The sequence below is a fragment of the Loxodonta africana genome, chromosome 24 (assembly GCF_030014295.1).
Source record: "Loxodonta africana isolate mLoxAfr1 chromosome 24, mLoxAfr1.hap2, whole genome shotgun sequence".
In the NCBI taxonomy this organism is placed as follows: domain Eukaryota; kingdom Metazoa; phylum Chordata; class Mammalia; order Proboscidea; family Elephantidae; genus Loxodonta; species Loxodonta africana.
The window spans coordinates 33695772-33713316 of record NC_087365.1 but is presented as its reverse complement, the minus strand read 5'-3'; the positions used below and the strand labels follow the sequence as shown (position 1 = coordinate 33713316).

The following is a 17545-nucleotide window of genomic DNA, read 5'->3' as shown; positions in this document are numbered from 1 at the left end:
TACTAATTAGTGAATACCCCTCCCACTTCCTCCCTCCCTCCCCCATCTCGTAACCATTAAAGAATGTTTTCTTCTGTTTAAACTGTTTCTTGAGTTCTTATAATAGTGGTCTTATACAATATTTGTCCTTTTGCAACTGACTGATTTCACTCAGCATAATGCCTTCCAGATTCCCCCATGTTATGAAATGTTTCACAGATTCATCACTGTTCTTCATCGATGTGTAATATCCCATTGTGTGAATATACCATAATTTATTTATCCATTCATCCGTTGATGGACACCTTGGTTGCTTCCATCTTTTTGCTATTGTAAACAGTGCTGCAACAAACATGGGTGTGCATGTATCTGTTCATGTAAAGGCTCTTATTTCTCTAGGATATAGTCCAAGGAGTGGGATTGCTGGATGGTATGGTAGTTCTATGTCTAGCTTTTCAAGGAAGCACCAAATCGATTTCCAAAGTGGTTGTACCATTTTACATTCCCACCAGCAATGTGAAAGTGTTCCAGTCTCTCCACAACCTCTCCAACATTTATTATTTTGTGTTTTTTAGATTAATGCCAGCCTTGTTGGAGTAACTGGAATCTCACTGTAGTTTTGATCTGCATTTCTCTAATGGCTAATGATTGTGAGCACAGGCTGTAAATCTTTACGGAAGCAGGTTGACACGTTTTGCTCCCACAGAGCCACTGGGAGGATTCGAACCGCCAACCTTTAGGTTAGCAACCAAGCACTTAACTGTTTGTGTCACTAGGGCTCCTTAACACACAGATTACTTGTAATGAATTGGTTTTGTCATTAATACCACTTACAACAACACAAAAGACAACTCTGTAAGTGTAGCCTACAGACATGGAATGACAACAACAAATGGCTATCTGGTAGAGTATACTAAGAAGGATTTGTCATCAGATTTAAACTCGACCAGACAGTGCTACAGACTAATAAGCTGTGTCCGCCATTGGTACAGGAGGGTGTATGGAATCATATATGCCATAATAATTGCCACTGGCTGGCCTAGAGAAAAAACACTTTATAAATCAGTTCATTATTCACTAGGGCAACTGCAATTCAACTCTTACTCTGCTAACTTTTTAACTTACAGAAAAATACAAACGTTTATTATTCATAGAAAAAACACTAAAATGAAAATGTTTAATCAAAGTCACTGTTTAAAAGAAAAAGGAAATAAAATTACTTTAATTAAAAAAAGAATAGCAATAACTGACAAAGAGCAGTGGCTATTTTATGTAAGAAAAATCATTAAAGACCCTTTATAAAAAATTACTTACTTTCTGAGCACGTAGTTTCACCATTAGTAACAACTTCAGACTCTAACTGCAGCCCATCAAGACACACTGACAAGTCTCCTATTGTCTCTGTGGGCTCTTTGTCACCTACAAGCTGCAAAGTCACAACCACTTCTTCAACTGGAAGAGAATAAAATTATAGGAAAAAGGTCAATACTTTTTTCTTTAAGTCATTTTAACTGTTAAAAACCTAATGCCACAAAAATGTATATGTATGCACACAAATTGTTTTAACATACTTCACCCAAGATTTGAGGCCTTAACACCGAAACACCAGATTCTAAAAACAGAACAAAATTTGCTAATGTTTAATACCCAGAATATAAAATACTGAATATCTTAATCATTTTACTATATTCATTCTATTCTTGTAAGACTACAGTATAAAATGAGCCAGGACAACAATCAAGATTATTTAGCAATATATGCCTAAATAAATTATATTGAGTCAAAACATTTAACACAAAAATGGATAAGATCTCTTAAGTCGAAACAGAGAAAATTCTTAGATGTGTTAGATAGTCGAGGAGCAGAAAAATACCTATGTTTTAAAATCATGATATATTAAGTAAAATAAGTAAAGTTTTAAAATTACTACATTACGCACACACATGCACATATTTAAATAAGACCACAACCACCTAAAATGAGAAAATTTAAAAAGTAAGCATTTGAAAAGGAAATCTGTTAAAATATTAACAATTTTTTGGTCTCTGAAGTGAAATTACATTTTTTCCTTCATCTTTGCTCTGTATTTTCAAATTTTTCCATAATTCAGTATTACTTTAACAAATATCTATTTACTAGATAAGTAATAATCAATATTTATTGAAATATGAGATCCAAAATGAATGGCCAAATCAAGGTTATTAACATTCTTCTCCCTGTTAATCCTATAACCAAGTGAACGTGAAAACAAACAGTAAACATGAGTCATTCTGCATGTTTGGCATACGAATCCCTTTCAGAAAAACAAACAGTTGAGTGCAATTTCTATTATTTTTACATACATACGTTTCATATTGTTTGACTTTAATGTTTCATAAATATCTAATGCAGCAGTTCCCAACAAAACATCAGATTTCAGAGTCTGGTGGCTCCACACACGAAAATGTAATTTACTCACAGGGGTGACGATACTAAAAGTGAAAAAGGGAAAAAAATATTATTTTCATTAAATACCACAGTTAGATCCTAAATTAGTTATGTTTTAATATCTAAGATCTTCTCACTGCATACTTTATAGTTTACTATACAACCAAGACTGGCCTCAATTCTGTAATCTTATGAAAACCATGCCTGAATTTCTCACACCTGTACGTACATGGCCATGTGCACTTGTGGCTGAACTACCAGGGCAGCTTCACGTGTGTATCATCAGTAAGAGTAACACTGCTTACTGTGCTACAAACTGTTCGAGAGCTCATTTTACTTTAGCGGTAAACAAGTGTGAATTTACAAATTAAACGCTTATTTTATATACAATATTACTGATCTTGAGGTTCTTTCAATTTACTCTCCACAGCAACCCTATGAGATGGGAATTATCACCATCTTCAGCATTTTAAATATAAAATCAATAATGTATTGGTTAAGCAAATTCTGATGCACAGATCAAAAAGGCTGAATCTGTTGCCATCAAGTCAATTCAGACTCAGCGACCCTATGGGACAGAGTAGAACTGCCCCATAGGGTTTCCAAAGAGCGGCTGGTGGACTCGAACTGCTAATCTTTTTGTTAGCAGCCACACGCTTCAGAACCTTTGATTATCAGAACCTCTGATATTTACAGAGGTTAAGCAAACTGCCCAATGTCACAAGGTCAATAAGTGGCAGAACTATAATTTCAACAAAGTCCTGTCATTAAAATTTGTATTAAAAAATTTCTCGGTCAACTACATGATGATTTGAGGATTACGTTAGGTATACAGTTTCACATTGCTAGAAGCAAAGTGTCCAGAACAATCTGTCAAACAAATATAGACTCACTCATACCTTCCTAAATTCCAATAAAGAATCAAACTTTGCAGAGTTTCAATTTGTAATAAATATACAATTTTAGTCATCAATTAGAAAAAGAGGACCACTAGATAATCTACCATAGTTCCACGGTTAAACACTATAAAGACAAATTCCTGAAATGTTTAAATTTCTCCATACCTCATTCTCTCTAAAAAGTGTTCAAATTTGGGGGGACAAAGAAACACTTTCCTCCCTAAGTAACTATGCCTATTACCTCTGCCACATTCCCATCACTATTTTAACAGTCACAAGTAGTTCAAGCAAAGTTTAAAATATTTTCAACTTAATGCTGCCTTTTCTTTAGTACAATGCACTCATTCTCATCTTTTCAAAATTCTCATCTGCTACTTCAAAAGAGCAGACAGTATATATACTATAATAAGAAAGCATTCCTCATTTGTCAATTGGAGATTCATAATGAGGACAAAATAAAGGGATAATTTTGTTTCTGTTCTTTTAATATCGGAGAGGATACACAGAGTGTGCCATCAAAGAAAGTCTCATCTAAATTAGTTCAGCTCGAATCTGGAGAAGCAGTCTGGAAAAGCCTACTACTCAACAATGGAAGAAACTGTGTTAAAATTGCAGGCCAATCTGCTACAACTTAAAAATTCACGAAAAGAGCTTGAGCTATGGGCTCCCCCAATATCCAGACTCAATAACACTACTATATGAGGCTATGGGGAGAGTTTAATGTCATTAACAGCTTAAGAGCCTCAAAGTACAGATCTAGTGAGCAGACAGATGTTGGTGGAAATTAGATGAGCACTCAGTCTAACATTTAGCTGAATCTCTCTGGCCATTATGAAGACTGTAAGCTTTATAAAATCTACTTTTTTTAAGAAGTTTTTTTTTTTTTTTACACATATATTACTTAGAATCATAATCTCTAACGGGTCACTAACTAAAAACAGAAAGCCTAAGAAACATTAATGTTGAAATAAGTACAGATGAGGAACATAAGAATGGTAATTCTGCAAATGGGTCTCAAGATTATCTTTGCTGAATTCTTAAATTTCATTCATTTGCTGAAAATCATCACAAAGAACCTAAAGATGCACCTAGAACTTCAAAATCCACATTAAAGAATATAATAAGAAGTATATCCAATTTGTTTTATCATTTATTAGGAATAAATTCTATCTACACCAATAATATATTATGCGAAGAGAAGAGTTTATAATTTCAAGCTTCTTGTTTCACCATTTAGAAATAAAACTTTTTTTTAGTCAAATGGTTTATTCCTGTAACAGAAATAAATGCAAGAATTGCAAATACCAGGTAATGAAAGCAATTTGCCTATATATGCTGTTTTAATACCTAGTTACGTTTTGATACACATTTTAATACACATTTGGTCCTCAAATCAAACACGCTGTTATTTTAAAATCTATTTATTGTTAAATCATTCTTTTTCTTCCATTTTAGCAAAAAAAAAAATTGAAATTAGCCTATAATTCCCTTCAAAGACGTTCAATATCTTAGGTTATAATACCAACATTTGTTTCATTGTAAAGTGTTAAAACTGAGCTATATTCTACTTCTAAAAATTCATCCTACAGATAGAAACATTGACATATAAAGATATATGCACATGGATGCATATGGCAACAACACAACACTAGAAACCAACTAATAAATCAACAGAGAACTATTAAAATAAATTACAGTCCACAAAGATAAAGGAATATTATATATATGTTAGACCTATATGTACTCAGCTAGAAAGATGCCCATGATACAAGTGTTAAGTACAAAAACAAAATTGTGGAATAAAATGTATAATTTATTAAAAAAAAAAATCCTTGTGGAAATCTGTATGGGCATCGTAATCAAAAAACTAAACCATTACTTTTAAAAATTAAGTTAAAAAATAAAGTGAGCTACTCAAAGCCCCGTCATTCAAACTCATCAAACTCAAGAAAAGGGTCGCTAAGAATCTCTCTGGACCTGTGATCATGGACTCTTCCAGCTGTTGTTCAATGGCAACAGTGATACCATCACCTCCTAAACTGGAAGAGGTAAAGAAAAGATGAGACTTGAAAAACAGAGAGGGAAATATCTAAAAAGAAACAAAAAGGAGGACTAGGGGAAAGGGGTCTAGAAACAGGGAAAAAAGAAGAAAAATGATGAAAGACAGAAAAGGGAACCAATGAAAACAAGTGAGAAAATATTTTAAGATACATTTCTGCTGAATTACTAAACAAAATATAGTATAGACAATACTATCAAACCTACACTGTAAGGGGTTGCTTCCATTTGGGACTGTTCGTATTGTTGCATTTTTCTGTCTTCTTTGACTGTCCATCTACTGTGACTTCCACGTAAGGACTTGGTCCGAACCAATTCTTTTTATTTTCTTTGAGTTTTGCGGAGATGACTATTTAAAAGAAAAAGGTAAAACATTTTAATAGTTGAGATTTTAGTTCACCCTTCAAATCAATTTAATTTCTTAAAGGTTAAACAGAATATTATTCTTTTTGCTCAGAAGCTTTGTTCTAAAATATTTACTAATTTTATTCACTCATGACCCTTGTATTTCCTCTCATCCTAGTAAATATGACTTCCCCATACCATCCACTTCAATTCCTATTAGTAGATCCCCACTGCCAGTATCATTAGTCCCAGATTTCTATTTTAATATGTCCATTAAAAAGTACATCAACAAACTCAGTGAACAAATACTTGAATGCCTACTATGTGTAGATACTGTTCTGAACTCTGTGGATAGAACAGTTTACAGTATAGAAAAGGCCCAAGCTCTCAAGATTATATTCTAAGTTAGGGGGAAAGTCCTTGGGGGGAAAGTCCTTGGGAGGAAAAAAAAACAAGCTGGTGTGACAAAATATGACTTGGTGATGAGGGAAGGCCTCTGAGGAAGTGACTTTTAAGCAACTATCTAAATGAAAAAAAAGGGACAGCCATGTGAAAATTGGGTGTGGTGGGCATTCTACACAGAAGTAAAGGAACTTGGCATATCTGACGTAAAGCATAGCACAGTGAAAAACAGCAAATGAGGCGAGATCATGTTTAGCTTTGTAAGCCAAGATAAGGGATTTGAATTTTATTTGAAGTGTGATGGAAAGCTACTGGAGGAGGAGAGTTACAAACTAAGATTTTTTTTAGGATCTCACATGTTCTTGTTAGTTGCTGTCAAGTTGGCTCTGACTCACGCTGATCCCACGTACAACAGAGCAAAATGTTGTTCGGTCCTTCATGACTGTTAGTATGCTTACGTCCATTGTACCCACTGTGTATTTTGAGTGCCTTCCAACCTAGGGGGCTCGTCTTCCAGCACTGTATTTGGACAATATTCTGTCGTGATCCATAGGGTTTTCATTGAGTCTGTCACCTTTGCCCTAAAGTAGCCTTGTCCACACCCCTTGGACGGTACAACAAGTAGAGCTGAAACTAGCAGAACACCCCATTGCTCCCACAGGTGGCAACTCATTGCTCCCCCATAAAAAAATGTAATCGTATCCAAGGAAATACTCTACCACTGGGTATGTACTTCAGCAGTAAAGTTCAGAGGATGCCAGTACCTATATCAAGGTTAATGGGCCTTGAAGTGACTACAGCAGTTTGTAGTCCAGCTACCCAAGAAGCTTGATGGTCCAAAGTACAGACAGTCTGGGAGCCTGGGCATTGTAACAGGCACAGGCCAGGTAGTGGCCCTGAATCTCTGACTTCATATATATCAACCTTCTCTCTTCTTGCAGCTTATGTACCTTTTGTTTCCATCCAAGCCAGCTGCTAGGGGAACGTTCTAACGATACAGGCAGTACCCTGCTTGTGAACAAGATCTGTTCCTATCTGTGTCTTCAAGTCGAATTTGTAGGTGAGTCGGAACAGGTGCACACGGTTCTTATTTAGCCCTACTTTAGTGCAAGAAAAAGCTTGGAGCTTTTTCACTGATTTAAAAGCTGCACTTGGAGCAAGTAAAGGTGATTGTGATGAAGAATTTGTTGCAGTGGGGGTTGGTTCAATTGTTTCAAAGTGAGAGCAAACTTACATAACATTAAAGGGCAAGTATGAGTTGTCCATAAATCCGACTTTCATAACCTGGGGGCTGTCTATCCATGCACATTCTAGAAATCAGAAATTGACCATAATTTTGGAATATTTGGTATGAAAAAGTTGAATAGGATTTGAAATCAATACGCATTATCCAAAGGAAAAAAAAAAATCTCTCGAAGGCAGAAAAAGGGTTGCTAAAAAAAAAAAAAAAGAGATAGGCAATAAGTCATTGAAAGGTTTTAAGCAAAAGGGTGATATTCAACAAATTTACTAGGTGTCTGTTACACAAATCAGGTATTGTCTGGAACTTTGCAGATACAGCTACGTCAAAAGTGCACTTAAAGGTCATTTTACTGCTGTGAAAAGAATAAACTGAAAGGGGAACAAAGTAGGGGTTAACAGGCTATTAAAGTCATGCAGTCAAGAGATGACAGTGGTTTGGACTAGGATGCTAAAGATGGACATGGAGAGGAATAAATATTTTAGGAGAACCAACAGGATTAGACTGCATGAAGAAACTGAGGGAAAGAAGCAGCAAGGATAACTGCCAGGTTACTAGCATAAATAAAGGATGGAAGATGGTGTCATTTAATGAGATGGAAAAGATCTGAGAATGAACAAGTTTGAGGAGGGTGGAGGCATAGGCACAAAAATGAAGAGTTCTAACTGAATGTATAAAATTTGAGATGCTTGTGAGGCATCGAAGTGGAAACACAAAGTAGGAAGTCTTTTTCAGAATAGAAGATTTTCAAGTGGGAACAGACCTATCTCTGATAAAAAGAAAAGCTCAGTGAAATTTAAAAATGTGCTCAATGGTCATACTGCAAAGCCTGGACAGGAGAAATTATTTAAAGTGTTCAAATCTCAAAATTTAGATTGCATAAAACCTTTGTTACAGTTCTAATATTATAAAATAAACAATGCACTATTTCCTAAAATTTAAATTCCCATAGTAAATTGAAAAAAATAAAAGAATTATAAATTATAAACTGGAAAAGGGACCATAAAAACGTCGGTATCATCTGTCACCTGGGTAGGCTACCGCAAGAAGTGTCTACGGTTGCCTGTTTTTCCTCTTACTCTCCAATCCAACTCCCACAGCTCCCAGAATTATCTTCCTAAAGCCGATGTGATCATGTCATTCCTTCAGTTATTCTCTACTGCCTACGATACAAAGTTTAAACTCTTATGGGGCATTTTACATCATTTCCTATGTAACCATAACTTACCTTTCCAGTTCCTCCTGTGCCCAATCTCACCAGCCCCCTGGTATTCCAGCCACCCTTACCTGTTTGCTGCCCTCACAGGTGCTATGCACTTTTATGCTTCTGCATCTGCTGCTCCCTCCACTCACAATATTCCTTTCTTTTCTACTCAATAAAATCTTATTTCTGCCTTGAAAGAAAAATGCCTCATACCTTTAATTGAATGCTTCTTTAACTCCAAGAAAGTTCAATTACTCCTGTCTCTATGCTTCTTATAGCATTTCATACTGTCTTTTTATCATTAGTTTTTACTTATTTAACTAACCCTCTAATCTCCTTCATGGCAATGACATAGTCAGTCCTTACAACCCCCATAGTACTTAGTGATTTAAACCTGAGAGACAGTCACTATGTTTGCTGAACCAAATGATACGTGATGTTAGAAAACAAGTTTCCTTGCTTTGGAGTAACATGCGTACATAGAAGTATGTACGTTACTTATTGTCTATTGCATGTACTTCCATTGTATTAAGTCAATGTTCTTCTGACCCTTCTGTTCTGAAAGTCAGTGCTTTGATTTGATTTTTGTTCTTCAGCCTACTTCTCTAATCCAAAAAAAAAAAAAAAAAACTTTGACAATTTAAATACAGACAGTGTTACAGAGAGTGTAAAAGTGGATCTCTAGCTTATTCAGCCTATTTTGGGGACCAGAGGGCTATAGTAAACATGGTAAAACAAGTAAGGGGGCTGAGACTGGATAAATCAGCAATGTGATAAGCTACATAAGAGATAACGGAGCCCTGGTGGCATAATGGTTAAGAGCTCAGCTGCTAACCGAAAGTTCGGCAATTCAAATCCACTAGCTGCTCCTGGGAAACTCTATGGGGCAGTTCTACTCTGTCTTATAGTGTCATTACAAGTCAGGACTGACTCAGAAGGCACCTAACAACAACAACAGGTAAGAGATAAAACCAACTGGGCAAGGGCTGCCTCCATCGTCAGAAGTCATGACAGGTCACATGAGGCCTCTGTGGCAGAACTATGCCCTTAGTGGGCTGAACTGGATATAAACTTTTTACTTTAAATTATTTCAGTATGAAGGGCCTTCTGATTCCTGAGCAATGAAAGCTAAATATGTGGTATTCTGGCGAAAAAGAGGAAGACCCTCAACGAGATGGATTGACACAGCGGCTGTAACAATGGGCTCAAGCAAGGTAAGGATCACGAGGATGGCAAAGGACTGGGCTGTGTTTTGTTCTTTTGTACACAGGGTCACCATGAGTTGGAATCAACTCGATGGCACCTAACAAACAAACAAGTCAATTTGGGGAAATGCAGTAATATTTAATTAATTTTATATTTAATTCCAATCACTTTAAAATCAAAATGATGCCTCTTCTTCAAATGAGTTTGGAGATTAAAGGCTAAGAACATAAGAGTCTACAAATGTCAAAGTTCTTATTTTGCCCACGCAAGCATAAAATAAAAAGTACAGGTGAATTCAGTATAATAGCTGAAGTGATATATAGAATATAATTATATAGGAAATGGCTAAAGATAGGGAAGAATATCAGAAAACAGACTCAAGTCCAATGCAAGGGACACCTGCCCAAAAAAAAAAAAAAAAAAGGATCCAGGAAATGCAAGACTCTGGCAGTAATGTGCAGGGATGTGAAGGGTAAAGGAGAGAGAGGTAAAGAAAATTATGAATACATGATGCAGCAGGTTGTTCATAACAACGTTAACATTTTTATTTCTGGTCATAAACTAAATTTTTACAATAAACATCAATGATCTTTGGACAAAATAGCACTATTCTTGCCATCCATTCTGGCCCTTTTTAAAATATAAGAAAAATTGAATGATCATGTTAAGAAAAAACACAGTGTAAAATAAAAAATCAAGCTTATAGAAGATTTAAGACATGCAATTAGATATGAATAATCCTAGAGGGAGAAAGAAATAAAGAATTAGGAAAAAGAGAGTACTAGTACCCTATACTTGAGAGTGTTTTGGAGCTTTTCAACTTATATACACTGTCTCCCAACAACAGTGTAACAAGGATATTATATCCCCAGTTCACCTATGTGGAAACTGAAGTTCAAAGGCATTATTAGTGACAGTAATACCCAAGATAATACAACTATTAAATGTCAGAACCAGGACTAAAGTCCAGGTATGTTAACTCTCCAGTAGATGCAGGTCATTCATCTATACCGGTTTTTTTTTTTTTTTTTCAATTAAAACTAGGAGGAGCTGGATGACCTCTCCAAGGGTTCAACTGTAAAGGCTAAATTTAATGGCACACTGTAAGTCATTAGTCAGTCAAAATATTTGAGAGTAGTATTTATGATTTCCTGCTAAAATTTCTGCATCTATTTGATAAATTACACTGGGAAATTACACTGCCCAACACTGGGATCGATACAGGTACTTTCAGATACCTAAGAAAAATGTTAAAATATCATTGTAATGCCAACAGGAGTTCCCAAAGGGGCTACCTTAATAAGTTACCTTAGTCTATGTGAAAGATTAACACAGAAAAAAACCTTTCTTACTCAACTCAAACTTGAGCAAGCTAAATGCTATTTGTTATTTCCATAAATTAGATTCCTACCACGGAGAGTAAATATTACTAGTATACTGGTAATAGTTCTGAAAAGTAAGGCTGCCTTTCCTGTGACACTCTTACAAAGAATTTAGTGAAATTAAAACTTACTGCCAAGTTCTCTGAACAATAGCACTATGAATTATTTTTTTTAATTCCTATTTTGTTACAACTTAAAATCTCCACCTACCCTCACTTAATCTGATAAGGGAGACCAATTACCAAATACATATTGTAAACAATTAATGTAAGTATATGTAGATATATACAGAGAAAGAGAAGAAAATAATCTTGAGCAGAACTCGAGTAGGATTTTTTAACTTTTGACCCTAAATTCTTCTATTTAATCTTTCACATCCACCTTCTAAACCATAATCTGACCACTATCTGATTCTACCTCATCCCCCTTAGCAATGTTTTTTTTTTCTTTTTGCCTGACACGCCTGAAGCAGATGACCCACTCTCATTAATTTCCACGGCTCCCCCAACGGAAGCACTGGGTTTTTGGGAAACTAGGGGAAATCATGTTCATTTCCCTCCTTCATTCATCTTGCTTAGTTCTCTCCTGAAAGGATCCCTTTCTACTCTCCACCATTTAAATAGTAGCAATCCTTTAAGAATCACCTTTCCCAGCAAATCTAGTCAAATATTGGTATCTCTTTCCTGTCCACAGTTACTATGTCTTCTTGTCATGACCATACACCTTGGTATTATTTTTAAACTTGTATATTTATGCATTCCTTGATTCTAGACATGTGTCGAGGCAGCTTACAATAAAAATACTATAGCTGATTCAGTACACAAAAGAAAAAATTAAATGTCATTAAGGTAATTTGTGTAAAAACCTTAAGTTCTGAGGTTTCTAGCATCAAAAGCAAAGAAGTAAACTCAAATTATGAAGGACGCTTCATTCTATTCAACTTGGTACTTAATTGTATACTACCCTATGCTGCTCTCCATTTGTTTTGTATCTAATGATATATTTCCTGAAATGTAACTTTTTACCCCTTTATTATATATATATTTTTTCATTAAATTGCTTTTGCCCTAAACATATGCATTCTTATAATTTTCAGACCCAACACTATAAACTCTGAAGTGGCTAGGGAATATGTCTTCTAAATGTGTAATCAGGCATTTGTTAAATTTTATTTTTTACCATAATAATGATGGCAAATAAATAAGGTAGCCAGTTTATTTAAAAAAAAAAAAAAAACTAAAGGAATATAAAACCAGACTATTAACAACAGTTCTCTCTGATAAACAGGATGATAAACAGTATTATTTTACTGATTTTTTAAAAATAAAAAGCATGTATTTAGATTATCTAAAAACTAAAAAAAGTTTTAAAAAGATTGTTTCAGTCACATGTGTTAAACATTAAGCTTAAAATAAATAAATAAATAAATAAACTCCCAAAAAGCCTGGCCCAGCTGAAATCAGTTACTCAATCCAGCTTGAACGGAGAAAGGAGGTTGAGGGGAGAAAAATTAGACTCTGGCTTTAGCAAAGAAATACTAGTATCTTTCACTGAGAACCAGACATCACTAAAAAAAAAAAAAAAAAAGAGTTAATGTCAACAGAAATTCCCAAATGAGCTACATCTCAGTAAGTTACCAAAAGTAAATTCTACAATGTTGTCACCTTAAAGTATTACAGGTAGTCCCTGACTTATGACAGGGTTCAGTTTCAATAACCCCGTTTTAAGTCGGTTCTAGTGTTAAGTCAAATACCTCACCTTTTTTCCTTTTTTCAGCTTTCATTATTATTGCTTTTTATTACTAGTATCTTTAAAAATCCTATCTTTATTTCCCTTTGGGGGTTGAAAACATTACATATAAATTTACAGATGTATTTTAATACATACATACATAAAAAAAAAAATACAGACCATAAAAATTTACTCTAACAATGAAGAAGAGTTGAATGACATTGGCATTTTGTCAGCTGCAGTAATAACTCCACTTGAGGAAGGTTCTGGGTCAAATGGACCATCCCTGGGAATGGAGATGATGTTTTTAGTCAGAAACTTACTGAGAGTTGACTAAATGGTCCTTTTCTTCATACATTTTGCAGTAACATCTCACTGCTTCCCAAATCTGTCTATCAGCTTTAGCAAAGCAATCAGCGTCCGGGGTCCATGTTTTCAAGCAACTGAAGCCCCTGCTGATCTAGTTTAGAAAAAAACTCCTAGCTAATCCTCTCACTATAAAATTTTTTGACAACTTCTCTCCTTCCTCTTCCTCATTCTTTCTTTCTTCTTTAGTACTTCTTTCCTCTTCAATATCCATTAAGTCCTGATCTGTTGATTCCCCTTCTTCGTGATCTATGAGCTGTTCCGCAACGGCAATATCAAGTTCTTGTCATATGGACGATTTTTCCACCGATCTCTTCTATCATATTATCCTGATCAAATGTTTGAAGCATATTCACATAACTCAACAGTTTTTTCCATATCCCCTGGATGCAATCTGCTATAACTTCCTCCCAGGAAGATGTACTAATGATAAAATGTACAATAAACAAACCCCGGACAATAGTGAGTACAGTTTGTCATAACCGGAATACATCATAAGTCGGGGACTACCTGTACTTTATGTAACTCAACCACTTTTAGGTTTTGAAGGGATAGTAATTAAAAGGTATGGCTCCTGGCCAATAAACTCATAATCCAGTTGAGAATATAAGCCAGGTATAAAAATCAGTTGCCGTCAATTCCCACTCATGACGATCCCACGTGTGCTCCACAGGGATTTCGATGGCTGATTTTTCGAAGTAGATCACTAGGTATTTCTTCTAAGATGCCTCTGGGTGGACTTGAACTTCCAATCTTTGGTTAGCAGCTGAACATGTTAACTGTTTGACCACGCAAGGACTCAGGGCCTGGTACACCAAGACAAAACCAAACCCATTGGCATCGAGTCACTTCCGACCCATAGCGACCCTACTGGACAGAAGAGAACTGCCCCATAGGGTTTCCAAGGAGTAGGTGCTGGATTCGAACTGCCGACCTTTTGGTTAGCAGCCATATCACTTAACCACTATGCCACCAGGGCTCCCAAAGCCAGGTATAGCAGAAATTAAAATACCATACCAAAAACCAAACCTGTTGCTGTCGTGTTGATTCCAACTCATAGTAACCCTATAGACAGAGCAGAACTGGCCCATAGAGTTTCCAAAGGGCAGCTGGTAGATTTGAACTGCTGACCTTTTGGTCAGCAGCCATAGCTCTTAACCACTGCACCACCAGGGCTCCAAATACCAAACAGAGAATGATAACTATTAATCTATTAATGCTACTTAAATTTCAGGAGGAAGACTGGGGTTTTCCTATGTGATACCAAAAAAACCAAAACCAAACCCAGTCACATCGAGTCGATTCCGACTCATAGTGACCCTATAGGACAGAGTAGAACTGCCCCATAGAGTTTCCAAGGAGCGCCTGGCGTATTCAAACTGCCGACCCTTTGGTTAGTAGCCGTAGCAATTAACCACTACACCACCAGGGTTTCCTTTATGTGATAAGAGACAATGAAATATCAAGCATGTCTGAAGAAAAGCCAGTGACTCGCCTGGCTAGTACAAATGTTCATATTTTATAAAGACCTACAGAGAGATCACATGGAGCTAGGCTATGAAAAGTCTTAGCCCAGGTTAAAGAAATTCTATACCATAAGCAAAGAGAGAGAAGAACTGAAGGTTTCTGAGCATAAATGCAACATATAATAGCATATCAGGAGCATTAATCTAGAAGCAATATATAGCACATTAGAGGAAAAAGCAAATAAGGACAGTGATATACATTAAGAAACAACAGTAGGGAAAATATTTGAATAGACATTTCTCCAAAGAAATACAACGGCCAGTAGGCTTGTAAAAGGAGCACAACATCGTTGGCCATCAGGGAAATGCAAATCAAAACCGTAATGAGACACCAGTTCACACCCACTAGGATGGCTATAATCAAAAGGGAGCATAACAACAAATGCTGGCAAGAATGTGGAGCAACTGGAACTCTCATACACTGCTAGTGGGAATGTAAAATGGTGCAGCTGCTTTGAAAAGCAGTTTGAAATTCTTCAAAATGTTAAACATGGATACCACATGACCCAGCAACTCCATTACTAGGTATACACCTAAGAGAACTGTAAACATATATCCCAAACAAAAACTTGTGCACAAATGCCCATAGCAGCATTATTCGTTATAGCCAAAAAATGGAAACGACCTAAATGTTATCAACTAATGAACAGATTAATAATATGTAATATATTTATAATAGAATATTATTTGGCAATAAAAAAGAAAGTACTGACACACGCTACAACATGAACGAACCTTGAAAACATTACGCTAAGTTAAAGAAGCCAGACACAAAAGGCCACATATTATTCCATTTATATGAAATGTCCAGAATAGGCAAATCTACACACACAGAAAGTAGTCTAGTTGTTACCTAGGACTGGGGGCTGTTGGGGGAAATGGGGAGTGACTGCTAATGGGTATGGGTTTCTTTTTGGGGTAATGAAAATGTTCTAAGATTGATTGTGGTGATTGTTGTACAATCTGTGAATATACTAAAAAACCAATGACACTTTAAATGGGTAAATTGTATGGTATGTGAATTATATCTCAATAAAGCTGTTCGTAAAAAACAAAACAAACAAAAAACAATAGCGAAAGGAAGAAAATGCAGAACAGAATTTCAAATTCTCATGGAATCCAGACTTTCTGGAGACATGAAGGCTGGGTGAATGCCCTGAGATAAACTTTAAACCAAAAAAATTCCCTGAAGTCTTCTTAAAATCAAACAGTAGTTTACCTTAACTAGTAAAGAGTGTCTCCTTCGGGCACTGGGATCTTTATGGTCTATCTATACGGGATCAAACTTACGACAGCCACTTGAGAGATTAGCTAGGAACCTTAGGCAGTGAATTTGTTAATGGGGAGGAACAACTCAGAAAAGGAGGGTGAGAATGATTCCATGACTAGAAGAATATAATGAATGGCACTGAATTGTACATGCAGAAACTGCCAAATTGGTGTATGTTCTGCTTAACGAAAAATAACTTATTTTTAGAGACCTGTAAAATATCCAAGAATATCCTGAAATAAAAATGTTATTTTTATATATCTGAACATGTTATTCATTTATTCATTAAACAAATATTAATTCAAAACCTGATGATATATAATAGACACTTATGGGTTTTTTGTTTTTTTTTTAACTTAGGAGGGGAAAAAAAGTAGAGTAGTAGATCTTTTCTAAGACTTACCAGTGATTTGAAGTTGTGATTTCATGGTCAGGCTACCCATTGAACCAAGTTGTGATCCACTGTCAGACATACCACCAATAGGACGTCAAACCTGAACATGGCAAAGGAGATACTGTAAAACTCAAAAAAAATCCCATTAAAAAAAAACATAAATAGTGCTAACCAGGACATTTCCATGTCCTGCTGAAAACCCGGTAATAACCAACAGCCTTCATATTGCTAAAAATACCATTATATTGTCAATTCCAGTGTTCATACTACCTAACCTATCAGCAAAATCTGAGACAACTGATTATTCCCTCCTCTATGGTTTACTTTCTTCCCTTGAGTTCCCCAGTCACATTCTCTAGGTTTATGTCCTACCTCACCAATTATTCCTTCTCAGTCTCCTTTGAAGAGTCCTTTTCTCTCCAATCTCTTAATGTTGGAATGTCTTAGGGCTCAGTTCTTGGTCCCCTCTTCTTATGTATCATTTTATGGCTTTAAATATCACCTATATACTAACAAGTTCGAAATTTATATCACTAGCCCAGACCACACTACTAAACCCTAAAAAATTTCACCTGGGTATCTGAAAGACACTTCAAACTTAACATATCCAAAACTGAACTCCTGATCATACCCATAAACTTACTCTACCCTGTAATCCTTCCCATCTCAGTTGATGGAAACTCCATTGTTCCAGATACTTAGGCTAAGAAACTTTGGAGTCATCCTTGACTTCTTTCCATCTAGACTGTCTTTTACATTTCCCCTCCAACCTGTAAGCAAATTCTATTGTCTCTGTCTTCAAAATTTACCTAGAATCCAACCTTTTCTCGCCACCTCTACTACCACCAATCTGATGAGAACTGCCTCTGGCACCCATCTTTTCCCCCAGATTATGGCTTTCCTAGACTACTGCAATAACCTAACAGGCCTTTCTGTTTCTACCTTGTCCATCTCCACTATCTATTCTCAACACGGCAAGGATGAAATGTTCAAAGCCCTACAAAGGCTCCCCATTTTACTCAGAATAAAAGTCTAAATCCTAACAATGACCTACAATACCCTATATGATGTGTGCTCTTCTGCTCCCAACCTCCTGGTCTCATTTCTTTCTATCCT

General features: G+C 35.9%; 1 protein-coding gene across 3 annotated transcripts in view; it reads right to left on the bottom strand.

The window, feature by feature from the left end:
- ITCH (itchy E3 ubiquitin protein ligase) overlaps positions 1-17545 on the bottom strand; it is a 151890-nt gene that overhangs the window by 110220 nt on the left and 24125 nt on the right. For all 3 annotated transcript variants that reach the window (XM_003411667.4, XM_064276000.1, XM_023550161.2), the window contains 4 exons: positions 16439-16529; positions 5571-5712; positions 2326-2450; positions 1294-1431 (listed from right to left, as the gene is read on the bottom strand). In XM_003411667.4, the coding sequence (XP_003411715.1) occupies positions 1294-1431; positions 2326-2450; positions 5571-5712; positions 16439-16508 (475 nt within the window). In that variant the 5' untranslated portion in view covers positions 16509-16529. The remainder of the gene's footprint in view (positions 1-1293; positions 1432-2325; positions 2451-5570; positions 5713-16438; positions 16530-17545) is intronic.